The sequence below is a fragment of the Athene noctua genome, chromosome 4, assembly GCF_965140245.1.
Source record: "Athene noctua chromosome 4, bAthNoc1.hap1.1, whole genome shotgun sequence".
Classification (NCBI taxonomy): domain Eukaryota; kingdom Metazoa; phylum Chordata; class Aves; order Strigiformes; family Strigidae; genus Athene; species Athene noctua.
In genome coordinates, this window is record NC_134040.1 from 10,667,607 (window position 1) to 10,694,036 (window position 26,430).

The following is a 26,430-nucleotide window of genomic DNA, read 5'->3' on the forward strand; positions in this document are numbered from 1 at the left end:
TACAATGTAACAGTTTATTTGTAATGCAAAAAGAACAACAACGCTTGGTCATCAAAAAACATAAAGAAGAGCTCAAAATTTAACTGTATATTAAAAACAGTCCAACTGGTGCCAAAGCATCCCTTGGGCTCAGGCAGCCTGTAGTAAGCTTCTCCCTTTTGGTAGTGATTGGTGTTTTAAGGCGTTGGTGCAGCTTCTCCCAGCCCCACGGAGCATTTGTGGCGATCTCTTGACTGACAGCCGTCTAGAACCTCCCTGCTGGAGCTGCCTGCGGGGTTGGGTCTGTGCTGGCCCCACCCAGACAAACCCGGCCGCAGGCAGGGGCTTTGGGCTGGTGTGTGCTGGTGGGGCTGGGCGAGGGGCAGGGGGGAGCCCCGTGTGCGCTGCTCAGCAGCACCTGACGGGACGGGGCTGATCACACCGTGCCGCTGTCATGCCGGTCTCTGCCTGTCTGATGATCATCATAATTTACTCAACTGTTTTGCCAAGAGTGAGGTCATGGAGAGGTCCTGGGAAGCTGGTGATAGTTCTGTGGTTACTTCCTACTCCTCTTTAGTTGGCTGTTTTATAGAACCAAGTAAAATGAAGGGGATGAGGAACAAAGCTCCACAGACAGTGAAGCAAATCTCTGCCCCTGCCAGCCAGTAAACTGCAAAGGAAACACGATGTAGCTGGTTAGTGTGCTTGTCCCTGCGAACGGGCCCCCAAAGCTGCTGCTCTCCACAACTCACTGGTACAACCAGCGAGCACAGAACTACTGTATCTGCCACTGCCCCTCCTCGCTGGCACACGGGTTACAAAGAGGGGGTGGCCACCAGCCGTGCTGGTTCTCTTCTGAGGGAACACCATTCGCCGTGGTTACTGTAACCGGGGAATGATCATCCTTGCCCACCTGGCAGCGGGGAAGTTCCTGTTTGCTCATTCAGCTTTACAGGGCAACTACTTCACCACCCCAGCACTCCTCCGCGGCTGCTCTAGAAGGTCTCTCACCGCTGGTACCGGCCTCATCCTGTGAAACGCTCCTGAACCCAGGGCTGGGGTGGGAGGGCAAGGGCGGGACAGGTGCTGCACTCGGGAGCAGTTTTGCTGTGGGCTCTTCCTTTCAGGGCTTGGTGCAGGGACGGGGGCAGGAAACAGGTTCTGGCTTTGCTCAAACTCAACATTAGGTGTCCAAGGTCACGTTCTGACTTGCTGCATGGCTGCTTCCCCTCATTCTGTCCCTTTTTACCCTCTGATTGCTTGGGGAACTGAACCCTGTACAGGGGACACCTGTGCTCCTTAGGCACAGGCTGGGTTTGGCCTTAGCCAGGGCTGCTAGGCCCTGCCCATGCCCTGGGCTCCGGGGCAGGAGCGTGGACTCTTTACAGGTTACAGATGCTCTGCAAAGTTCTTTACTGCACATTATAGGCTGCAGCTTCATGAGCTGTGCGGAACCAGTTACCACAGCACAGGAAACCTTGATTTCACCAACTCCCACTTACCCAGTGCCCAGGTGGCTCCTCAGCAGGTGGGGTCACTGGCTAAAGCAGCTAAAATTAAGCCCAGGAAAGGCAAGGCTGCCTGGTCAGTCTCTGGCTCCCTCTGGGGTGCTCCTTTGCCCCCACAGCTCCACCTGGGGCTTAGTTAGTTGGATGCTGTTGCTGGAATTTTTAAAGAGTGAGGCAATACCAAATTATCTCTGATTGTACAAACTTTTAAAATTCATTCATGAGGCTTTTGCTGATGCTACCAAGGACCATGTCCTGCCCCTGGTGCAGCTCTGAGGGGTACCACTTCTGCAGAGACAACTTCATGGCTCTGAAACGTTCTGTGCTTCCCCTTCCCCTTTTCCTTCAGACACCTGGGCTGTGGGGGCAGAGGGAGGGTGGCAGAAGCAGGAAGGAGCACAAGGCCACACTCACCTGTAGCCGACAGGATGGGTCCCAGGGCTCTGGCGAGGGCACCCAGGCTCCTCAGGATCCCCATGACTCGGCCCTTCTGGCTGGCAGAACCTGTGCAAGCAGAGAGCTGCTACTCAGCATGGAGGCTTTGCTTGGGGCAGGGAACACATGCAGAGCAGGGCAGGGCTGTAGCTCTTCCAGAGATAATTCCTCCATCTCCCCCTCCTTTCATTTCACACTCCCTGCCCAAGCTGCGTTGATTCCCCCTCCACCAACCAAGATGAACATGGCTGCCACACGGACAGAACACCAGGGCTTGTCATGGACAGTGTGCAGTGCACCGCCTCCCCGGCAAAAAACACCACCAAAACCTTTACCTTGTACCCCACATTTGCTGGGAGTCACAGGTGTATAATAAATACAGAAGCTTTGATGCAAGTTACATAAGAGCAACATAATAGTGACATTAATGAGCAAAGCTTTACTTTTTCGCCCCAGCAAGCACCGTAGTGCTGGCAACCAACCGAACCAAAGCTAAAGAAAGAGCTGTGTCATCCACAGATGGCAACACAGTACCTCTGCTTTACAGGGTTACGTAGCAACCAGCACCACAAACCCAGGAGGTTTCAGAAGGTTCCTTAGGTCTTTTCTAAGGAATTGGGAAGAAATGATTACTGCTAGCAGCGATGGGTGGCATCTCTTTTAGAGAACTCAGGCCAGTCCCTGCTCAGTGCGGGTTGTGGCCTTTGCCCACTCTGCCTCACCTTCTCAATCATAACCAGGAATAAGGCTGCGGCAAGTTTCCCTGTCGCACTGGGACAAGCTCTGTTACACAGTACAAACCTACAGTGTGACACTAATGGTCACTGAACAGATTGTTCCTGTTTGTTAGCTCTGAAATGATGCGTTATGGAGTGCTGACAGTTTTCAGAAACAGCTATAAGTCAGTTTGGGGACTGTGCTCCCTTGAAGGATGTTTCTGAATTTTCCAGGGTCAGGATATTGTCCTCCTGTCTCCAGCAGCCCCCCTTGGCTTCCCTCATGTGAAGGCCACTCACAGAAGGGATGGAGCCGAAGGCTGCAGCACCTCCAGCGTAAGGCCCACAGCCCAGCGCGCTGCCACTGCAGGTAACTGCAGTCATGGATCGCTGGCTGCGCTGGAAAGGGGCAGCACACACCTGGCGGGGAGGGCTCCCTTCCAGGCTTTTAGCCTCTCTCCTGCAGGGGTGGGTATCGCGTCAAGGATACACCAGTACAGTGTGGAGCAGCATTTCTGCTTTCCTTGTTAATGCATCTGGGGGAAAAGAGGACTTTTATAAAGCCAAGCAGCAGCCTGAGTCACCAGTCCAACATTCAGCTCCGAGGTGGCCCTACACCACCAAATTGAGGTCAGTTCTGTATTTGAGCCAGGTCTATACAAAGGTCAGTTATGTGGCCAAGGGCTGCTGCTCAGAGCAGGAAAGACACTCACCATAGCCTGACACCACCGCTGACAAACACGGGATAACGATAGCCGCAGCTGGAAAAATCCACAAAAAAGACTGTCAGTGAACAGCAGAGAGCTCAGAACATTTACAAGAGCAATAGTGAAAAACATGTGGCCCAAACTTGTTACTACTGCAGAGAAATATGCCGAGCTCTGGGGCACTGTACCAACAATGAATCATCAGGTTTAATCTGGTTCAATAATGAAAACACTCTCTCAAAGCCAACCTGCACGCAGAGCCCAGAGCCACGAGTGCTCCGCACAGATGTTTCGCATTAGTGTCTCTCACTCTGTGAGCCCACAGGAAAGGGGTGGATAGGTCAGATCAGCTCACTGGTAGTTTTCCAAATCGCTGTGGTCTTGTCAGGTGGAGCTCGTATTTCCAACAGAGGTGGCTGTGCACAGAATCACACCGTCCCCATGCATATGGCTTTACCCTACCCATGGATGAAAGGGGCGGCTACATTCTGTCTTGGGAAATCAGACATTCAAGTCCAAGAAGAAGAGGTTACAAAATTTTTGGACATAATCACTGCCCTCTTACTGAAACAGGGGCCTTTTCTGCCAAGAAGGAAGTGCCTTAAGCATACAAAGCAGACTCTTTTCTGGGAAGGAAAGGACAATTGGAGAGCAGGAACAACAGACATGTTGCCTTAATGGCAGGCGCCCTCACTCCTGGGGCAGAGGCAGGAAACGAGGAGGAAAAGAGGCCCCTCCAGAGGCATTTCTGGCTGGCTTAACTGGGGAAGAAATGGGGTCTAGGTATGGAGCCTAGGAAGATGCAGCACCTAATTTAGAAGCACAGTTAGACAAAATGAATACCTCCTCCTCTCACCCCTCCTCACCAGTGGACTTTCAAAAGCAAGTTAATCTGTAGGTAAGATGTAGATTTTGAAACCTGTCAAACACAGGTGTGCCTAGACCAGCAAGCTACTAAACAGATGTATTCCGTGGTTTACAGTTTACTCTCAAATCAAGCAGTACCATGCACAAGACTAGTCTTCTCCTTTTGTAATATTTGAAGCTTCTTAACAACAGTTAGCAGCTCTGGGAATATCTGAAATCTCTTTTCAGATAGGCACTTCAGTAGATTAATCCAACTTCATTCACACATTTCCCTGAATAACAGCTTAGATTGGCAGACTATTACTTACATAAACTCTTAAACATCTTTGAAAAACAACTGCACTTATCAGAAATAGGTAGAGTTTTGCTCCCTCCCTGAGCCAGAGTTTGCAATGCAAGAGAGCCGAGTGGTGTGCAGCCCGCAGGGCCCTGGGCCACACTGCTCAGGGCAACGCTGAGCCACCCCCACGCTCGCTCACCCCTACGCTCCCGCCTTCAGCTTCAGAGCCTGCAGGTCTCTGCAGCCTGTTACCTAAGAGATAATGCAGCCACCACAGACATAAAGACATGCTGTCTCCCTTCTCCTGAGCTGAGCTACTTAGTGAGTATTTTGCTTCCAGGTCCGATAAGAAGAGGGAAAAAACATCCTCAAGAGCTCTGCAGTGAGACAGGACAACAGGAGCACTGGGGATGCTTCCAAATATCACCATGGCAACTTCTGGTGATACAAACAGCATCACAAAAAAAAGGGACATGATTTCTTTCACATTTTATAAACAGAAATGTCAACTTTCTGTTACTTATAGTTTGAAATTAGAAGTGCATCTTTTTTAACAGGGTGAATTAATACATGAAGAAAAATGATTTGTGCTTAGCCTTCAGTGTATGTTGAATAGCTCACCAAAAGAGTACAGCAACAGTCCAACACTCAGCATGGTCACACTTGCAGCCCATCCAATTAACAAGAAAGCTGGAATCAGCAACATAATAGCCTGCAAAATGAATGAGTCACAGGGTTACATTTAAGCTCTGCTTGTTAAAGCCTAGCTCTAGGTGTCCTGCCAGTTCTTCTCCACTGATGGGACTACATTTAAGGTAGAAGCAGAGTGCCACTTCTTCCCAAGTAGACATTTCAAATTCACCTGGATGGCCACAGATCAGCGCAATTTTCTTTTCTGTTTTCTCTCACTATCCCATGATTGCAGACCTCATGCAGGCTGCTGTCACCTAGAACACAGGCTATAGTTCTCCCACAACCCATTTCCCACAGCTGAGAAAAAGATGTTTTCACAGCATTCTCTCTCACATGATCTACTGGTTTTTGATTTTTCCTCTGGTTCTGTGTTGAACTGGACGGAAATCTAGCTTTAACTCTACCTCCTGAACTGGCACAAGAGATCAAAAAGCTTGTGTGCAACAGGACTACAGCTCCTCTGCTTTTTGTCAGTCGTACTGACTGATTTTATCTTTAGCTTTCAGAGTCCATACTTCTGGAGCCAAGAAGAAAAAAACAGGGGGGCAGGCAGGAGGAGTGGTGGGGAATGGCATTTGAAATTCAAACCTAAAAACATTCTTCATGTCCTCCAAGAGCCTGGACTTCAGTTTCCCTGTGATGTTCCCCTGTCATACAGAGCTTTCGCAGGAAAGACAGATCAGTTAAAAGCTGCTGCGTGTTTCATAAAAGAGGGTATTCACTTCGACCAAATGTCTCATTTTGAGGATTCTGTTACAAATGAGCCACTGTAAACAAGCAGGGGATTTCTCCACAAGGCTTGCACCCCAGCCGGAGTAAACATACCTGCTTTATAACTCTATTTGAGCTGTAGTGTCTTTTTTTCCGTGAGTCACTACACTTCCCAGTACAAGAAAGAGGAAGGTGTATAACAATTAGTGGGGCAAACCACAGTTCGCATAAACTGCAGTGCAGTGACAGCAAACACAGCAGGCTGGCAGAGCACATGGAGGATGTTGATGCAGAGGATAAAGGGGCACTAACACAGCCCTGTCAGCTTTCATTCAGAGAAATGCTTCCTATGTGACACAACAAACTGCCATTAACTTCTGCCTGCCAGGGAGTAGGACAGAGATGATTTCCCCAGCTAAGAAAATCTGAGTCAATTCACTGGAATGCAGTGCACTTTGGTAATCTTTATTACCCTGCCACTGGTTTGGGTTGGAAGGGACCTTCAAGATTCCCTAGTTCCAACCCCCTGCCCTGGGCAGGGACACCTTCCACTAGCCCAGGTTGCTCAAAGCCCCGTCCAACCTGGCCTTGAGCACTGCCAGGGAGGGGGCAGCCACAGCTTCTCTGGGCAACCTGGGCCAGGGCCTCACCACCCTCACAGTAAATTGATGGAGGCTTTAACAGTCCAAGCACACTTACTACCAATCAGCCAACAAAAGTTCAAGAACACTCACAACCTGCTTTGTTTGCACACACAAACATAAATGACAAAACATATGTACTTGTCCTACAGCTGTATAAGCTGCAGGGAACCGCTCCCTGTCACCCCAGTACTACAGCAGCAGTTCTATGAGGAAAGAGGCAAGCAAAACAAAAAAAAGCACACTTTTGTCAGTGAAACTACAGTCTGAACATTGGTACATGCTATTGTTATGTGCAATACTGATAATCACAAATTGAAGACTGGAGGAAGAATCTATTTTACCCTTGTCCACCAGTGAAATGTACGCTCGGGAAAGCCTGACAAACACAGAGATGGCCAGACTGATGATGTCCCTGAAAATAATTTGCCAGAGTGAGTCACAGATCAGCTGTGTTTCAATGTCTGCACTGCAAGAGGAATCACTGAAAGAAAGCATAACCTTCACAGCATTCTACCTAGCTTGCGCAGATGGACGCTCTATTCTCATTCCCTCAGTTATACATGTAAAGTTCAACGTTTCAATAATATAGTTGATAAGGTAAGAAATGGCTCTAATGTTCCGAAGTTTAATTAGACTGGTAAGTGCTCAACAACCAAGGTGTTGAGAAGTCATTTAGCTGGATGAGACTTTTTTTTTTTTTAATTTGACAAGTACAGTTATAGCCTCCAACTAACCTTCATTGCACTCTGGACTGAAAATTAACATATCAGATTTGTGGAGGAAAAGAAAAAAAAAATTACCCTTTTTACAGCTCTTATTTCATTTCCTGGCTTGATTCGGCGAGCGTAGCCTCCCTGGACCACAGCCATTGTTATTCCAATAAAGAAAAACATCTTGCCCTGCTGCATGCTAGAAGGGAGGCGAAAACACAGATTATGGAGTCACGCACAGAGCATTCCACCCTGGGATTCACAGGTTCAGCGTAGACTCTTTTCTGAACAAAAGAGAGAAAATGTTTTTTGGTGCTTGCATGAGCAGTGCAAAGTTCTTAATATGCTGACATGAGTTTCCATGGCAGACAGCAAGAAGATTAACCCATGAGGTCTTACATAGAGATGGGATGGCTGCTGGCAAATGGTGCAATCGTCTCTAGACTGCTATGATGTAGTTTTATCATTTCTAGGGTGGCCCATAAAGAGTCAGCATGTTAATTACCCTGTATCATACGCACAGGAGTTGTTGGTTTCCAAGGAACAAGTGTTTTGTTTTCTCACCACCATTGCCACCACTCGTGCAGAGTTTCATTAAGGTCACCAAGGCACAACAGGGGCACTGGCATGGTAGTGATCATGTACTGCACCAGGAAGATCCCTCCAGCCTTAAATATTTCTTCAAATTTTCCTTTCACCCCTCTTATCTACTAAATTATGTGGATATTCTCAGCTAAAAGTCCTCACCTCCATAACAAGCTTCTCTGTCACACAGCCTGTGCTGTCAGCATTGAGTTGTGCATCTCACTACATGGCTGTCCTGAAAGGACTCTACAGCAGCAACCTTAATACACTAGAAAACCTTCCCTTGATGCACACACATTAGTTAAGCCACGAACTGTAATGAAAGAGAGACAGGGAAAGAGGAGACAACCCCCTGAAAATTACTCAAAGGAAAGGACACACATAAGGAATCACGCTGCAAGATCATGCTCCTGGCTGGAAATCTTTTTATGAGCTGGCAGGAAAAGTATTTCCAGCTGAGCTGCTGTTAGTGGATTCTGTTCTCTTTCTTCTCAAGTGTTTGACTAAAGGAAATCAAACTCTATGATATAATGACTGTACATCATATACAATGCAGAACTCTGATGAGCAAATATAATCACATAGCTATCCCTCCATCCTTCGCCTCTTCTGTGCTTCAAGATACTGAAGAACTCTTCTGGGCAAGAAGAGAGAAGGTTTTATTATCATCAATACAACTAGCTCAGCTATATTTCAGGAGTTTTAATTTAATCTTGTGTATTGATTTTCTCTAGATACTAGAAATTGTAGATTTGATATTTCCTTTCATGATAAACAGTGTGCCTGTATTTTCATAAATTCTTCCTGCAAAGCCCAAGTATCACTGAATCCAGTGATTGCTTTCTGAGTGTTTTTACTAACCTCATAAAGTCTCTCTTGAAAATAAATGAAGAGACATTAAATCAAGATTTTAGAAAATATCCTAGACAAAATATACAACATTTATCTTCTAAGTGTGTTATACCTGCTGAACTGGAATCTCTGGTGAGTGAGAAAACTCAGTGTGTACTCCAAACCGGAAAACAGGAAGAGGTACAGGAAATAAGCCAGGCCCAAGATTTTGAGATTCTGAAGATCTAAACAAACAAAAAAACAAACACGGGGGGGGGGGGGGGGGGGGGGGGGGGAAGAGAGAAACACCATGGTGTTTTTCAAGCATAGCTTCAGAACATAACAACAACAGCAGAGCAACATTTATCAGCTGTTCAGGGAGAAGTTCTCACCTCAGATGCTGACTTTAAATAACCATACAAGACATGCCATAAAATGACTTCTGCCCACTACCTGCCTTTGTATGAGGGGAGGAGAGCCAAGAAGACTGATCTTTCTCTGAGTCACTCTGGTCCCACTCACCCAGACCAGCCCCTCTGCCTCACACTCACATCCTCCTCACCTATCTGAGGATTTATTTATTTTAATCAATACCTGTATTCCACCTAATACCTTGAGGCTGCTCTCAGAATGATACTGGCTAATGCACAGTATCCCTTCTTCTAAGCTACAAATGGTCTGTGACAGATTACCTTACCTGGTTTACTGCCAATGCAAGGTTTAACAGGTTTTCTACAAAACGGCAAATAGTACTCTATTCCTGATGCAGCAGCAAGGAGTACTGAATAAGTTGGTGGCAAACACTGATTTATTTTCTACAGCTTAAATAATTTCATGTAGAGAAATGGCCAGCTCAAATCTTACCCCTACCTATTTACTGAGAAATAAATTTCCAGTTTGAAGTTTCCTGGTTTGCAGCTTGCATAAGCAAACTCACATCTCCCTTACTCATGCCTTGATCTATCTTTTTAAATCTCTTCACTCTCTAAAGCCTACCCGATGCTGCAGCCAGTACCTGAAGAAAAAGCAAGCAGCAAGTCAGAAATCTTCAAAACACTAACCTCCAAAAACTTATTTTGGGAATAACAGGACCAGCGTCCAAAAGAACCTGCAATTCCTTGTTCATAAGTTAGTAAGGTGGGTTTTAAATGAGTGAACAGAGCACTGCTTCTGAAATCGTCTGAGTAAAGTTTTTACTTAGAAACCACCGCCACAAAAAAAAGACATATGATATTAATATAAAAAGCCATACTTACTTGCCTCTGAAGGGGATTCCTTTCCTCGGGTGACTGCAGAGAACTGAAATAAAGCCAAAGGACTGAGCAAGTCAACTGCTGCCTGAAATCCAGATGTCACAGAAGAGACCTGATCAGAGAAAGAAAGAGGTTTATTTAAAAACCTGGTGTAGTAACTACTGCAGGGAATTGACAATAACAGTCAAATGTGCTTCTACACCTACACAAATCAGCTGAGATGAAACAAGACAACTGGCATTGGGGTTTGAGTGACCGCAACAGCCCAGACCTTCTGAACACAGAACTGGCTCCAGCGCTGTAACTAGAAGGTAGAGCACTGATAGCAGCTTTCACTGAAGACAGAAAACAGATTCTGCTCCAAGTTCTTAAAAAGCAGAAGAGGATCATTCTCCACATCCTTGAAGGTGGCTTTATTTGGTTCAACTTTTGCATCACCCCTCATGTCCAATGAACATTTACTGGGAAAATAATGGCACATCTGCCTGCAAGCTCATGGGAAGGTGCGGATTTGCTTGTGTGCTACAAGTCTGAGAATAGTACTTGGAGCACATCAAACAATGCTCTGGTTTTGTACTGGTTGTTCTTTTAGCCAGCCAGTGACACCTCCTGGGGACAAAAAGGAAAATACAATTTTTAGAGAGAATCTTTGGAGAGGTTGTTAGAGAGATTTCTAGAGAGATTATGCCCAGTCACATTGTACGGCTTTTTAAAGAGGAAAATTTATTTTGTAGCACTGCTGGTCCTTCTGTGTACATCTCAACCTAATTACACACCTAGTGGCATTCTCTCTGCTCCTCATCCACCAGTGCTTAGGAGATGCTTATTCTTTCATCTACAGAGAATTTAATTCATTTCTTTCTTCTTAAGTTAAAACACTGAAGAAGAAATAATGTCTAAATTCTTAAGGAAACAATTCCTTTTAAAGTAGGAGAATTTAGACTGTCACTCTACATGGCAGTCCGAGGAAGAGATAAAACAGACTCAAGAATCCTGCATAATCACACTCAGTATTTCACATCTTCAAAGCACTGCACAGACTTTATCTGATCAACTTCCTTCTCCTCCCAGATAGGGAGGGAGGGATCTATTACCCCCTTGAGGGCAGAGATTAAAGGTCAAATTATCAGTGGAACTTCATCTTGGTGCATGACCTGAGGACTCATATGAACTGATTTAATAAAGCTGCAAACAAATCAACCTTCAATATGGTATTAACATGTCCCCTGTCTTGTTTTGATAGTCAGAGCTTCTGAGTATCCAACAGCAGAGCTCTGGATCCCATTAGTCTCACAACAGCAACCAGTTCAATATACCAGGCTGGTTTCGAATAAAGCCATAAAGCTGCTGATCCACACAGAACAAACTGGGATATTTATTTCCCTTTCCACTGCATGTATTGGAGAGAGTAAACAGACACTCCCATGAAGCAGCTTCCTCATGCTTTTAAAAGGTCTGTAAGAGGATTTCCTGAAGCTGGCTTGTAGTAATCCTCAGTTCCTGCATTTGTTGGCATGGTGGTGTTTGCACTACAGAGTAGAGAATCTGGTAACAAGCAACTCTCTTCAAGCATGTTTGCAGTAATAAAAAAAAATAACCTGTAGTTTGTACCTGTTTTGAATTATTCTCCATGTCAGACAGTGTGCCAAGTTGCTTTGTACTACAAGGCAGTAGAGGATGTACATTTTATGTGTGTATGTTTAAAATCTGAAGTGTTTTATGAAATACATATATACGTATTATATATTTTTTAATATGTGTGTGTGTACATGTAAATGGCTTTTAATTTCTGCTATCTTTGCCCTGGAAGCAGTGGTCTAGAAGTGACTTCATCCACCAATTGATAATGAAAATCTTGTTCTAAAACTGACAAAAGTGTTTCACCACTCCCAAATAACAAAGTGTACACTGACAGTTTCAGTCAATGTCCAGCTGGATGGAGTTTAGATTCTTCACGGGTTCAAAACCTGCAACATCTAACTTGTATTTAATTTCTATGCCTATGATTTATTACTCCAAAATAGCTCAATTTTACTTCACAGTCACCCCAAAAGTCACCTCGAATGGCAGACTTTTTTCACAGTGTCTTTGTTTACTCTGTTTTTTTTCTTTTTTTTTTTTACTAAGTAACATGTCTTGAAGGCAGAGTCAGTCCAAATCAGGAATACAGCCTGGGCCTTCCAAGCTCCAGCCTTACCCTTCAAATCAGACACTGTTTAGTAAGCATAGAAAAAAGCCTTGTTTTTCCATACGTCTGTTAGTGATGACGCATAGCCCTATACATAGTCCTTCCATGATTAGCTGGACATCAGGAAAAAAATTTTGCAAGACCCTCCCCTCAGCTAGGCAGCCTTGCCCATGACTAGCTTAGTTAAAAATTAAGTCAAAAGCTCTTAAAGGGGACAGATTCCATTAGAGACCTTTCTATTCCTCCCTTCTCTCAAGGAGGTCACAGCAAGAGCTGCTTTTGGCCACCTCACATAAAACCAGTGTCTCTGATAGATGAAAGGTACAGTTCTCTAGTCACTCTTCACCAGATAAACTTCTGGAAAAGTTGAAAAAAAGGTCACTCTTCACCAGATAAACTTCTGGAAAAGTTGAAAAAAAGGCCAAGAAGAACAGCACAAATTCTGTTTTCTCTGTATGAAACCTCATCCTTGTTCCCCCTGCCCCCCTCCACCTTCCCCTTTCTACAAGTTAATTCCAACATGAATGAATGTGAAATACTTCTTTTCTCCTGTGAAAGGACTGACAGAGAAACAAGAATATCATGAGAACACAGCATATTTCAAGGAAACAGATGTCTGATCCCATTGGCACATCCTCCTACTGGTTATCATTATCATTTCCCCTCTTTGTACAGCTTTGCCCTTCCAATGCATCCACTCCTATACTTTGGGAGCACTGCTCCAGCTCAGCCCAGCCAAGTTCCAGAAAGGCAGCCAACATACCTGCCTTTCCTCTGTCATCCACAGGCCAAGAAAAGTGCTCCTCCCTCACTCAAAGTGGGAAGAATTACCAAAGAAAAGAGCAAAGCAGCCTAATAAGTGAAATTACAAATACCCTAGTACACATAAACCACATGGAGCCACTGCCCAGATGCAGGCTGAAAGGAAACAGCACAAAAGCACCAACACTGACACTGATCCAAGAAGCTCCAATGCCAGACAAACCAGTACCTCATCAGCAGCCAAACATCACGCGTGTTTTGCATGACTGGGACCTGACCCTGAAAGGCATCTACTAACCCACCTCATGTAATACCCGCTGCTGCACAGAGACAGTGCCCCAAAAGCAGGGACAGAGCACTCATTTTCTTATCAAAATTCAGTCATGTTGACTAAGGCAGACTAGCTTATCAGAAGAACTCTCAAGAGGACAGCAGAAGGGGGAGGGAAGTGTTCAGTCATCATACACTCCTAACAGGCGCCGAAGCCATTTATCCTTCTGCAGAAAAGGTGGAATTGTTTACAGAATACAGATTTGCTCTACAGCACTTCCCTATGTTAACATGTTGCCACCACCCCACAGCATACAGCTATAGCCAAGAACAGGATTTTATCCAGAATGTTTAGAAACAGCCAAATAGAAAAGTGGAACAGATGACACATGGAAGAGCTGTGGGGAAAAAAAAAAAAAAAAAAAGCTGTAGTGCTTGGGGAGATAAACACAAGCAACCAATTTCACATGAGACACAACCTGACAACCTGCTGGGAAACACTCAAGAAAGGTCTAAAGTTTTGCCCCAGCAGGGACACTGCGGACAAAAGTTTCCAGAGCAATTCTCAGTATCAAATAGGTTTGGCTATCCAGAGACAAAGAACACTTCAAAGGCTGAGAAACAAGTGACAATAGGAAAGATCCAATCCAGCTGAAAGCCTCAGAGTGCTTCACCCAGATACCTAGGGCTGAATCCAGCCTCTCCCACACAACTGAATGAGATTGCTCCAAGAGAGTTTTAATCAGATGTATCTTGGAGAGCATCTGATCGCATAATATTAAATCATAGCGTTAATAAATGTGTGGCCCCACAAATCCAATAAGTTACTGAGTTTTAGCACATGTAGATATTTTGTATCTGTGGAAGACAGCACAGCTCAGGGATAACAGTCACTTGCTACTTGAGTGTTCAAAATAATCAAGCAAAGACAAGATAATAGTTAAGAAAATTTCTAACATATAATGAAAGAAAATCCAGTCTCTGATGCATGTACTTTTATGAGGAGCTGAAATTCATCCTCAGGCAGTCACTATGATCATAGTTTAAAATTCACCCTCTTCCTCCTAGGGTCCCATTAGTTTTTGAGAAATTTAAACCTAATACACCAAACCCAGCAATTAAGCAGACATGTTAACTATAAAGAATTTCTCATGTTACACTGGGCTAGGAGGTGGGACCATCATGCAACCACTCTGACACCAGACTGAATAATAATAATTAATTCCTAGTCCCAGGAATGAGCTAAATTGCTGAGATACTGGCTCAGCCCCTTCTTCGTTGTTTCCAGTATTTCAACAGTTCTCAAATCCAGGTTTTGCAAGAAACACAGATCTTCAGATTTATAGTCCATTTACCCGTTTTTCTTTGGGAAGTGTCTCTGGAAGTAAGAAGAAGATGAAAATTAAATCAGCCGCAGCAAACATGAGTGCTAACAATGCTGAACGAAGGTAGAAGACTTCTCCTTTCTCTGTCTCCATGGCTAGGTAAGCTCCAATCATGGGACCCAGGGTAAAACCAAGGGAGAAAGCAACGCCAATCATTGCCTGCAGTGATACAATGAACACAGACATGGAGTTTTAGATACCAGTTTGTTCAGGTAGCTCAGTTCTAAAACAGTTTGGATTTCCTGACATTTGCCTTAAAGAAATGTAACCAGATACAGACCTTAACCACCCTGAGGATGTAGGGAATGCACAACAGAGTATTAAGTGTGAAAAAACCTGTTATTTCCAAATAACCGATTTTATTTTCTGTCCAGTGAGGAAAGTGGCAGGAACAAACTGCAATGTGGTTATGAGTGAAAGGAAGCTGGGAAGGAAAATAATGATTTTCACTTCAGGGACTGTTCAGCCAGATAATCCTACACTTTTGTAGTGCAGAACTGGAGAAGGGAGGACAGCACCATGGTAGGAATTCATAATGATGTCTATAGCTTCTAAAATGCTTTGGCAATTTCTGTATTTAGGAATTTATGTCTCATAAAGCAAACAGGCTGATAGGCTTCCCAGAAGAACCTGAATTTAATGCAAGTACTAAAAAGGATTTATGGACTCACTATGAAACCAGCATATATGAAAGAAGAGGTGGAATCTGTACACATTTATGGGAGCTTAAAAGGGCACTGATTTGAGTCATCAGCCTCAGTGAGACCGCATAAGAATAGAACAGTGCAGGATCTGGCCCATTTTCTTTAAGAGATATTCAGAGATGTATACTCGCATCTGCAGGACCCAAACACATGTCATCTGAGGACACAATTCTCCTGCTTTCCTGAGTCTATTTAACTATATCTATAGTAGTAAACAAGGCCAGGGCACACTCAGTTGTCACCTCACAGTCTCCCGGGTTCTTTCAGCCTGCCTAGCTAGCACTCTCCCAGGCAATGCCCCATCACAGTTTGGGAATAGCACGTCAGATGCTATTCCCTTCCCAGAAAGCAGAATGAACATGCCTACTCTGCTGTGGAAGAGAGTATAAGCCATGAGGATATGAGCCTTGCTGTACTATATGACTTGCTCTCAGGTCCTAAAAAATCAGCCCTGACCCATTTTATTTACTAGTGCTGTATGGCTGTCCCTCTCCAGGAATAAAAATATATTTTGGCTCACCAGAACGATAATAAATTGCTTGGAAAATTCATTAGCTATCACTAGGAAATCTAAAGCTTTCCCTCCCAAGAAGCAGCTGTCCCACACAGTGGCTTATAACAATCTGTTAAGAGAAGTTTGGGTCCCAAGGTTTTTATAAGATAAAAGATCTAATTAGTAATTCACAGGCAGAGTTCAGCCCACAGGGTGTTTCCACCTAGTCCACTGCCTTCTGGAAGAGGACAGAGCAGCAGTTCATACTACTCGCTGCTCAGTCAGCCAAATGCAACATCCTTTACCCTCTGAGCTCAGATTCTGAAGGAAGTCAGAAGGCACACTGTGCTGTGCAGTGCTGCTGTGCTTCCACAGCTTGGAAAGGTGAGAAAAATGGGTTGTCCTGTAACTGGCTTCCAGCTACCAAAACTGGGCCAGGAGACCTTTCAATTTTTCAGCTGTTATAATGAGGATTGCAGTTATCAGCAGGAGTAACAGATACAACACTTATAGAGGTAGTTTTTCCACCTCTAGGGCATCTGTGTTTCACTTGTAGGTAAAAGTCACTGACAAGTAAAGTCTGAGAGCTCACCAGCAAAATGTGTTTTCGGAAGCAAGGCAGTATATAAAGTCATGTTTACACTTGATCATACCTGAGAAAGACATTCCGAGCACCTTAAATCAGTTAAAAGTTACCCAGTAAACCCAAACATATACCCTACATGTGTTACTCACCATGCCCTTGCTCCGTGCTTTTGGAGAGTCCAAGTCAGCAATTATAGCTGTGGAGAGGCTGACGTTCCCTTTGCTTATTCCACCTACGATCCTGGAGAGAAGAAAAACGCTGAAAGTCCTAGAGGCAGCCCATAGCGCGTATGATGTTATCAAACCCATCTGCAGAAGGAAGAAAGTGTTCTTTATAAAGCAGAGCAAAGTTCATATAATTTCTGCATATTTCCCAAATAAACATTAGATTTTTTTGTCTGTTTGTTTTCAACACTGCTCCAAACCCCATGTACCAGAATGTCTGAATATACTGATACTGCACTATGACCTGGACAGCGATATAAAGAAGTAGAAACAAATCCATACAAACTTCATATAAATGTAAATTAAAATTAGAAGAACAAAGAAAGTTCAGAGGGAGCGAAATCAGTCCTGGGCACAAAATCATTTTTGTACATCCTGCTCCACTTGTTTTCAACTTCAAGAGAATTCTGATTTAAAAATAAGAAGAATTCACAGTTCTAGCCCTTAAATGTCATAATCAATCATAAGCACACGTGTTTATTTAATTTACTCTCCGGAAGCCAACAGGATAAGGGGATATGTATATAATTTACTGCGGAGTTCCTCCATGTATGTACTTGCTCTGCACTGCTTCTGTGATTAGAACCCCGTAACAGCAACAGAAAAAATGTCTTGGAGAATGTTCATGTTCATAAGAAACACATCTTACACTGTTACATAGCTGCTCTTAACCAACAATGCCAAGGCTCTGTGAAACAGGTTATGAAACAATCACTTGGGGAACTAAAATATACAGGGATTAAGTCTAACATTTGTAAACAGAGCATATGAAATCATACCCCCGTACCCAGGGGAAAGGGATTCTGGAAAATCCCAGGAACAGATAGGTACTTTGGTATCATCTATGTACAATTCTGGATCTGGGAAGCTCAGCTTAAACACCTACATTTGGAACTGTGGCCAAGTGACTTGGCAAGATGCCGTCAACAACCAAGAGACCTAGAATGTTTAGGTTTCCAATACTTTGTGCTAACCACAAGACCATGGTGCCTTCAACTGTGTGTTGAGATGGCATGACTAAAATCAGTATGAGCCACATACCACTGTCATCAAGATGACAGGCCTTCTGCCCAAGCAGTCCGACACAGCACCAGTAAGGGGAGAGGAAAAAAACTGTAGGACGGAAAAGATTGAGCCGATCAGACCTAAAAAAAAAACCCAAAAAACAAACCAATATATGTCATTAGGCTTGCCAGCCAACCCGTTCCAGACCTATCAGTCCATTATATCCTTTAAAAGTACACAATGAAGTGTAAAACAACAGCTATAAAGAACAGCTTTATATCTGAAACTAAGCCACCCTCAAAACACTGATCATCCTGCATTGTCATTTAACTGAGGTGGCAGATACAGACAGACCAGATATACAGAGAGACCAGAGTAAAAGGAATGAACTGGATGATTCGCTGGTTACTTCATTGGTGAGAATGGGTTTGAAACTCACTGGTTATAATAGAATGCTGATTCTCCACCTGATTACATACATTTTCTGTTCTTAAAGCAGACATAAGGCAGTCTTTAACAGTCACAGTTCTTTTAAGATTGTTTTGATTGTTTGAACCTGATTCTGTCACACTTAATTAGCTTTTCTTTCCTTCTTATCATGGGAAGGACAGAAGCACTGCTGTGAGGCACCCTAAGAGGTAGGAGTGATTCCAACAGACCCCAAGAGTCTTTGAAATCTGCCTCCAGCTTCTGTGATCTTTAATCCCTCTTCTCTCTTGCCATTTCTAGCTTCAAACACTTATTCATTTGCATTTACCCTCTCAAAAAGCAGGCAAAAAAATGCCTTGCTGTCACAGTTTTTCTCTAAGGGAAAAACTGGGTTATATGTCTCAGATCATTCAGCTATCAAATTTTAAAAGGCAGAGAAGAGACCAGAAGTTCTGCTCCCATCAACTCTGAGGGAGGCAGATATTGATACTGAACACCTTGGCGTGAACAGCTGCTTGTGATGGCTCAAAAAAATGTGTAAAAAAAAAAATCTTATAGATTGGTACACTGGCAGTTTGTTAACGAACATGCAAGTTTTCTTTCTTGCATTTCTAGCACTGTAAAAACACCCAGATGTGTCAAACACTTCAAAGCCAGGGAGCAGCAAGAGCACAACTGTTCCACATGGGGGAATGAGTGTGACCACAGCACTGGCAGTGCCCTCGCCAACCAGGGCAGAGGCCTATGCGATCCAGATGGGTTGAGCAGAGCAGGGTGTCACTAGAAGGGTAGTTCCCTTGACAGTCCCAGACAAGGCAAAGGTTATACATCAGGTCTATCTGGGGAGTCCAGTCAAGACCAGCAGGAGATTGGGTCAAAGAAAGGAGTGGAAACAAGACTACAATTCAGGAGAGAAGACACCTGCAAGTCAGGCCCATGGTCCATCCAAGAGACAGGGCCAGAAATAGTTCTGGAGATAAGGCTATACTTATGATATAGCTCAGGCAAGGTCCAAGTCTGAGCCAAAATACAGCTCCTGAATCACTGGGCAGAAAGTGCGTGGGTGAAGGTTGGTCACTACAACAGAGTACTGGTGCCCTCAGGGCCTTGACAAGGGCAGGGAAGGTTCCTGCCCTGAAGAGATCGCAGTCTAAGATGAAAGAGAGCAGAATATATCCTGCATCAGAAGAAGCAACAAGATGATCTTGCAAATATCTTTCCAATCCTATGCTCCTTGTTGCGGATGAATCCAATGAAGAAACAAAGGCCGCAGGAAGACTACAGTGGCCTCTGCTTAACATCACAAGTATAATGAACCTCAACACTATCACCATTTAAGCTGCAATCAGATAAAATGGATTGAGACAGGAGCTGACTACAACTAAGATAGCTTGTCCATCTTCCCCTGCTTCTGTAGCCTTGGTCAACTCTCCAGTGAGCTAATTCAACTCAATCTGGCAGAAGATAAATCCGGAAAAGTACAGAAGAAATTTGCTGGTTTAGCAGATTAGATGGCTCATTAAGAAAAACTGTCATCAAAGCCTGCATAACAGATTGAGACAAATGTGACAGATACCAGGTTAATTCAGCCACCTTGTCTGCACCCTCACTGCCTGTGGCTGCCATATAATTAGTGAACATTCCCACTACTATGCAATACTGCTTCGAAATACTCTTCTCTCAATACTTTTCTCCTAGAGAGAAAAGAGCAAGGGATACCAACTTCTTTTCTGAGACAGTGTCTATTCTATTTCCATGTTCCCCATTAGATGTTATATTTTCTTTAAAGGGTAAAATAGTCAGTTGGACTCCTGAAGTAGCCCAGAGATTTCTCCTTCCCCTTGAAAGCAACTGGGCCAAGTCAAGGGATACAGCACTCGGGAGAGTACAGGACACAGTAGGTAAAAGGAAAGGCATCCAGTTCAACATGACTGTATGAGCTCTCAGCCCCTTGTTTAAACAAAGCCTGAGATAGAGAGAAGGAACAAGGAGGCAGCATGTAGTCAGGCCTTACAGGGGACAGAAAGCAGTTTCTGAGGGATTAAAGACAGCCATTTCCTACCATTCAAAGCCAGTAATCTGGCTGAAAATGAGCACAGAAACCCTGCAAGGACACTGTGGAAAAGAGGAAAATTGTTTATAAACTTTCTAATGTCTGTTAAACCCCAAAAAACTACTTTAAATAGTAACAATACATTCACACTTATATTCTAATAACGTTTTGCTTTTCTCTTCAGTTTAAAAGCCTTCTGCTTATCTTGGGGGAGGCCTCAGCTCCCTAAAATTTCCAATTAAAATTAACTCAGTCAGGCTCACATCTTCGTATTGTGAAATCCCAGTTTCCTCACAACTCTAGATCACAAGGAGCCAAAAGAGCCTTTGATGATTAACATGACATATATGCTGCTGGATTTCCTGAACTACTCCTGGTGGAGCTCACCCATGCCAGACTGTCCCAGTGACAGGAAATGGTTCTGGACCCTGCAAGTCAGCAGCTCTCCTGCTTTTAATAGGACTAATGAGATTTAGCAGCAGTGCTGCACTATAGCTGCCCAGCAGGGAGGTGAGATTTGAACTCACAAGACTCTAATTCCACTGTTTCCTACTGATTGATCTCCAATCACATGCAGATCAATTGTTAAGGAAGAGTAATTTCTGTGACTGTGTAGGGTCTAGCACAGCAGGCTCCTGAGCCTCAGCTGGCTGTCTGACAACAAGGAACAGCAGACCTGTATTCCTGGAGCAATCTGTAGAACAAATTGGGCAAGATTGTAGGATAATTCCGGTTTAAAGAGACCTCTGGAGGTCACCTACTCCAACTGCCTGCTCATAGGGTCAGCTACGACGTCAGAGCAGACTGTTCAGGGCTTCATCCAGTTCAGGTTTGACAGCCTCCAAGGATGGAGACTACAAAACCTCTCTAGGCAACCTGTTCCACTGGCCATCCTCACTGTGAAAAAGTTCCTCCCTATTTCCAGTCTGAACCTTACTTGCTTCTACTTGTGCCAGTTGCTTTTCCTTCTCCCATCATGCACCCCAGCGAAACACCAACACGCCCAGGCCCCTAGAGTCTTCCTGGCCCCCTGCTGAACTCGTTGCAGTTTATGGATGTCTTTCTTGTACTGGGGGGCCAAAACTGCATGCAGTGCTCTAGATGTGGTCTAACAAGCACTGCAAAAAGGGGGACAATTGTTTGTCTCAATCTATTGACTCTGCCTCTGTTGATACAGCCCAGGTGCTACTGGTGCTTTTGCTGCCAGGGATGGCTCACGCCCAGGCTGCTGCTCATGAGGATCCTGGGAACTTTACAGCAGAGCTGCTCCCCACCAATCTGTATCGTTACAAGAGACGACTGCTTCCAAAGAGCAGGACTTCACATTTGTCCTTACTGAATTTCCTAAGATTCCTGTTGGCCCATTCTTCCTGCCTGTCCAGGTGTCTCCACATGACAGAGATGAGGCTGTCCAACTCTTCATTGCTATCAGCGTGATGAAAACAAAATCAATTATAGCCTACTGTAAGAGACATTTTCTGTTATTTAAATCTAGCAACAGGCAAGTAGGCTTTTTGTATTTGTCATTTTCCTCAACATTCCTTCAAATCAACACTGCAAATAACTTGAAAACAACACTTTTATTTTGTCCATTAGCTTGTTTGTTGAATTGCCATACCTCCAAACAAGACACTGTTGTATTTCCGTTCTGGAGGCATCCCAACCATCACTGCAAACCAGTCCACACCACGTTGCAATGACAAATAGAATCCATCCTGCAAAACAGTTAACTGGTAAATAGAAGCAGGAAGATGGCTTCTCTGTTTCATTTTCAAAGACAGCATCAGAGTGATGACTAGTGACTAGAGCTCTAGTGAACCAGAGACAATATTAGATGATTCCTTCCCTCTTGCTCCTCCATGGTAAAATTTCCTCACTGATCAGTTGTCATAGGCTAAAATTAGCTGAAATTGTGAACTTGCTAACAGGCAGCCGATAATTGGGTGAGTTTGGGCAGGGGAATGTCTGAACTTGAACTCCTTTAAACCATCAAGCCTGCTACTTGGAAGTAGCATGTTCTGAATCCTTCAACTAATAAAGCAGCAAGAGACACACTCTATGCCTCTGCACAGAGACTATTTAGTGTAGGAGAACCAGGGGCTTGTAGGTCCAGAAAGAAGAGGTGGTACAAAAAAGAAGGGTTCCTAAAAAGAGGAGGACTTGAAAAGAAGGGGGCCCTGAAAAGGTGAAGAACTTGGCTATAAGAAATACAGTGGAAGTAGGGGAAGACCCTGGAGATCAGAGCCCATGGTTAGGGTAGAGATAGGGTTGTAAGAAAGACAAAGCCTACAGCCACAGCTGGAGTAGGGTAGGAAAGGGGCTATGAAATAGAGATGTGGGCTGCAAAAATAATCCTCCCCTGACAAGATCTTCATCTTGTCCAGTAACATCTGAGAACGGTAACTGTGAGCAGCTGCACAGCAGGGAACCAGCACAACTTTCTGCCCTGGGTTCCCAGACCAGCAGCCAGATGCCTGCTAAGAATGGAAGTTGAGACCTAGTGAACGTGACGCTGGAGGTGAAAGCAAGTGAGTGTGTGCAGTACTGAAGTAGGGTAAAAGCTCTTATCTCTTTGGTTCATAGATAAACCCAAGTATGCAGATCCATTATGGACTGTCCTTTGCTCTGTCTCCCAGTGACATCAGTGTTAAGTCACAAATGCACCAGTAATTACAAGGACTAGCCCCTAAGAAATACCTGAATTTTTCCCAAAACATTTTAATGAAAAAGCAAGAGGGAAGAGAGTTATGCAAGTTCACAAAAAAATTCAGTCCATGCACCATTTAAATGTGCTGGATATTATCAACCTGCCTACAGCTATTTGGTTTGCCCCGTGGCAAGGGATTTTTCTTCCATCCCTCCCTAAAGATCTCATACCTAAAATTTTCAGCAGGCTGACTTTCACTGTTACTTACCTCAGCCTGGCTGTAATAATCGAGGATGGAAGGAAACAGTGGCAAGATGAGAGCGAATCCCAACAAGTCAATGAAGAGTGCCAGGAAGACAATTGTAATAACACGACTGTTGTTTTGTTCTTGCTTGTTATTGATGGAGCTGCTGCTAATTTCCCTCTCTTGCAGAGGCATGTTTCCAGGTGCTCTGCTTCTGAAAAATTACATTTATAATAGTCAACAGGAAGCTTTGCAGGCCTTTCATAAGAGTATCTTGCTGATTCATTCTAGTTTTCTATAGACTTCACAAAAATAAATATAAGCCATGGCTATACAAAGCTACCTGGTTTTCAAGGGAACAGGATCCTCAACTCTCTAGTCTTGGTTATTAGCTCAGCACCAACTTTGCTCACATTGAGAACATGCTGCAAGGGCAGTAACTCTGTTATGGGAACATCCCAAATACAGAATGAATCAGCATTTAAGGTTTGCTAACACGTGAGCAATGCTAATGCAATTTTACCGAATGTCTTCAATTCGACATTCCAGTAAAATATATAAGAAAGAGCACTCTTGTTTTGAACACCCACATTCAAGTAACTAACAGATTACTTATGCCTTCAAGATTTTTTATGCCTTCAGTGTATTTTAGAAATGACTAAAGCAATAACCTTTTTTTTTTTTTTTTAAAAAAGTAGACTTCCTAAGTATTGCAAGAATGCTGTCTTCAAGAAAAATCCCAGCAACTCAAGAAATAACACAATAAAATTTTGAAACTTGAAATCATTTTTTCTTTCTCTGGATGACAGCCACTGATAGTTTGTATGAGTTGGGGCATCAGATGATTAAGGCAGCGTTTTAGTTTGTCAGAAATATCAGAACTATCAACTTTCTTTGATAATACTCCAACACTGTCTTAAGGACCTAAACAGGAATGCAGGCCATAAACCATTCAGTATTTAACACATAAAGAAGTCAGTCCATATTCTGAAAAAAAATCAAATCTAACAGAGATCAAAATCAAGGAGTAATACACAAACGAGGAAACTGCAAACTTCAGATTTGTAAGACATTGCAGTATATCTCAGTCATAAAACAAGCAAATTTGCAGTCCCTTCTACTGCAAAAATACCTGAATGTTTGCTGCACTAAAAAAGAGTAAAAAAGGAGACAGAATTTCATCCAAAGTCAATCAATACTAAAATATTCATTGACTTTGATGAGTCCAGTTTGAAAACACTGAGCAGTTCTTAATATAAATTCCATTCCAGACAAGACATTCTTTATTACATTCACAAGGCACTTGTGCATATAACTTCATATTACACTAATCGAAGATCATAAAACTTTGTTATGCTCAGCAATAAACATTATTGCGAGATTTCTTTACCTGTGGATTCAGTTTACTAGTACTGAAGCATTATTAAAGTTCAAACACCGTAAGGTAAACATGGAAGGGGGCCACATGCAATCCATTTGTTAAACTCCTGGCACAATACTCTTAAATCTGCTAGTGAATAAAGCAGTTCGGTTATGTTCAGGATCATTTTATTTAAAATGGTAAGTCACCACCACTACAAGTATTTAGCATTCTTTGTTTACCCAAATGATTTGAGTATCTGGAGCCAAAACAACCATTCCTTTAAACAAATCCTCCCTGGCCCTAGGTCTATCCAGCCAACAGTTGAGAGATGGGTTCATTGTGGCAGATCCTATCTTGGTTTTCTTCACAATTTGTTTATTCATCCTTTGAATTGCATGACCAAGATGAACTTTATTCCAGGGTTATTTACACAGGGTAACATCCTTTACACCTTACCCTCATGGCCATTTCAGCTACTGTGCGGCTTGAACCTACTGAGGCTAGCACTGACCTTTCATTTAGCTCCACTTTCAGCTACGCAGATGCAATTTCCCTTGCGCAATATCCCAAGGTACTACATGTTTCTGCATTTGTGCTCCATCAGTTTTGTCGTTCAAACCTCTCCATATTTTTTGCTAGGCAGGAAACCACCAAACATTTTATAGGTCTTGGCATCCCATCAGCAAAAACAAAACACTTCACCTCTACCATGACGTTTGTTTTCTGAGAGATATTCGAAGAGGGGGGTGGATTTTCAGTTTAGGGAAGTTGTCTCTCTGGGCACTTGTGACCCTGACACCCGCTCCGCTCTCGCAGCCATCCCCTCAGGGCTCCCCGTCCCTGTCTCACCCCTTCTGCCGTCAGGGCCGGGGCTCAAGGCCGTGTCCCTCAGGAAGACACCAGCCGCGAAGCCGGCCCTGCCCTAACGCACAGAGATTTGTCATCTGCCCGCAGGCAGAATTTCGTCCTTCTGGTGTTTTCTTGCCACCCTTCTTACCCCTGGGACTTCCTAGGCCCAGCTTTACCTGCTATACCTTGGGAAGGCTCCTCTGACTCGTTAACGAGTCCCGATTAAGGTCAAGAGCAGGAATTTCAACCGGGGGAGAGGGGGAAGAGGCGGCGATTTCCCAGCGCAGCCGAAGCCCGGAGGGGCCGCCGGGCGGGAAAGGGACGGTCCTGGAGAGATGTGGTGTCCGCGGCGAGGACTCACCGTCCCCCGACAAGGCACCCTCCGCCGCCGCCTGCTCCGAGCCCCCGGCACCCGCACCCCGAGCCGCGGCCGGCCCAGACCCGCTCCCCCGCCGCCGGCAAGCCTGCCCCGCTCCGGGCCACCTACCGCTCCTCAGGGCAGGGCGGGCGGGCCCCCTCCGCCTGCCAAGAGCTCTCCCTCGGGGATGCTGCGGGCCGGCGGGCGGGCGGCGGCTCCTCCCCGGCCCTCCGCGGCGCCCCGGCGGCCTTCCTCTTCCGGGCGGGGATGGAGCCGCCGCCGCGGCCCCGCGCCGCCACGGAGGGCTGCCGCCCGGCCTGGGCAGGGGGTGTCGGCCGGCCGGCGGGCTCCCTCGGCGCGGCGGGAAGCCGGCGCCGCTGCTGGGGGCTGAGGGAGCGGCGAGGCAGGGCCCGGCGGCCGGGAGGGACTTACAACCCAGACTGAGGCGAGTGCCTTGTCAAGACAGCCCCAGTCCTCGCAAATTAACAGCTCAAACCACAGCCGTTCCTTCTTGCATTAAAGATTTCTTTAGTGGAAGCGGACATGTTCCAAGAAGAAAGGGATGTTCTTTCGTTAGTTGCTACATAGCCATGTTACAGCACCTGTGGTTTTGATAAGTCGAAATTTCCTGGTTATCTGACAAGCAGAAAAAGGCAGTCGCAAAAGTCGTAACTGTTCCTAAAACAAACTGCTCCTTTAAACCACAAGTTTTTTAGCACAGAGAACACAAATAGATTTGATATTGATACCACTGTCTAGCACTGTTCTCTAGTCCCGCCGTGTCCAGTGTCCAAGCTGCCTAATTAAAACATCAGTATATGGTTACAAGTGGACTAAGCACATCTATCTTCAGCCTGAAATACGTAAGGATTGGCCAACAAAGCGTTTAAAGCAAATTAACACAGATGTTGAAAGGACTTCTGATTCCCTTCAAGGTAATGCAGTCCCGTT

At 44.6% G+C, this 26,430-nt stretch overlaps 1 protein-coding gene across 3 annotated transcripts; it reads right to left on the bottom strand.

Moving 5' to 3' along the window:
* On the bottom strand, positions 1-25,713 carry MFSD10 (major facilitator superfamily domain containing 10). Of its 3 annotated transcripts, none has more exons than XM_074904416.1 (13): positions 25,609-25,713; positions 22,934-23,123; positions 21,637-21,733; positions 17,573-17,676; positions 16,457-16,615; positions 14,495-14,683; positions 9,923-10,031; positions 8,800-8,911; positions 7,341-7,449; positions 5,114-5,204; positions 3,352-3,399; positions 1,902-1,991; positions 1-649 (listed from the first exon to the last, which is right to left on the bottom strand). In XM_074904416.1, the coding sequence occupies exons 2-13, from the start codon at positions 23,102-23,104 to the stop codon at positions 543-545; spliced, it is 1,386 nt and encodes a 461-aa protein (XP_074760517.1). In that variant the 5' UTR covers positions 23,105-23,123; positions 25,609-25,713; the 3' UTR covers positions 1-542. The 3 variants fall into 3 exon arrangements, with proteins under 3 accessions (XP_074760517.1, XP_074760518.1, XP_074760519.1); XM_074904417.1 differs by lacking the exon at positions 25,609-25,713 and adding an exon at positions 25,298-25,560; XM_074904418.1 differs by lacking the exon at positions 1-649 and adding an exon at positions 1,504-1,640.
* Positions 25,714-26,430: the final 717 nt, after the last annotated feature.

What these genes read in the sequence shown, in the direction of transcription:
- MFSD10 (XM_074904416.1), bottom strand. Translation starts at nt 23,104, where the DNA reads ATGCCTCTGCAAGAGAGGGAAATTAGCAGCAGCTCCATCAATAACAAG. An exon ending in CAGAGATTCCAGTTCAGCAG is followed by an intron (nt 7,450 to 8,799) that starts GTATAACACACT and finishes CCTCCCTTCTAG; the next exon opens with CATGCAGCAGGGCAAGATGT. An exon ending in ACCCATCCTGTCGGCTACAG is followed by an intron (nt 650 to 1,901) that starts GTGAGTGTGGCC and finishes TTTCCTTTGCAG; the next exon opens with TTTACTGGCTGGCAGGGGCA.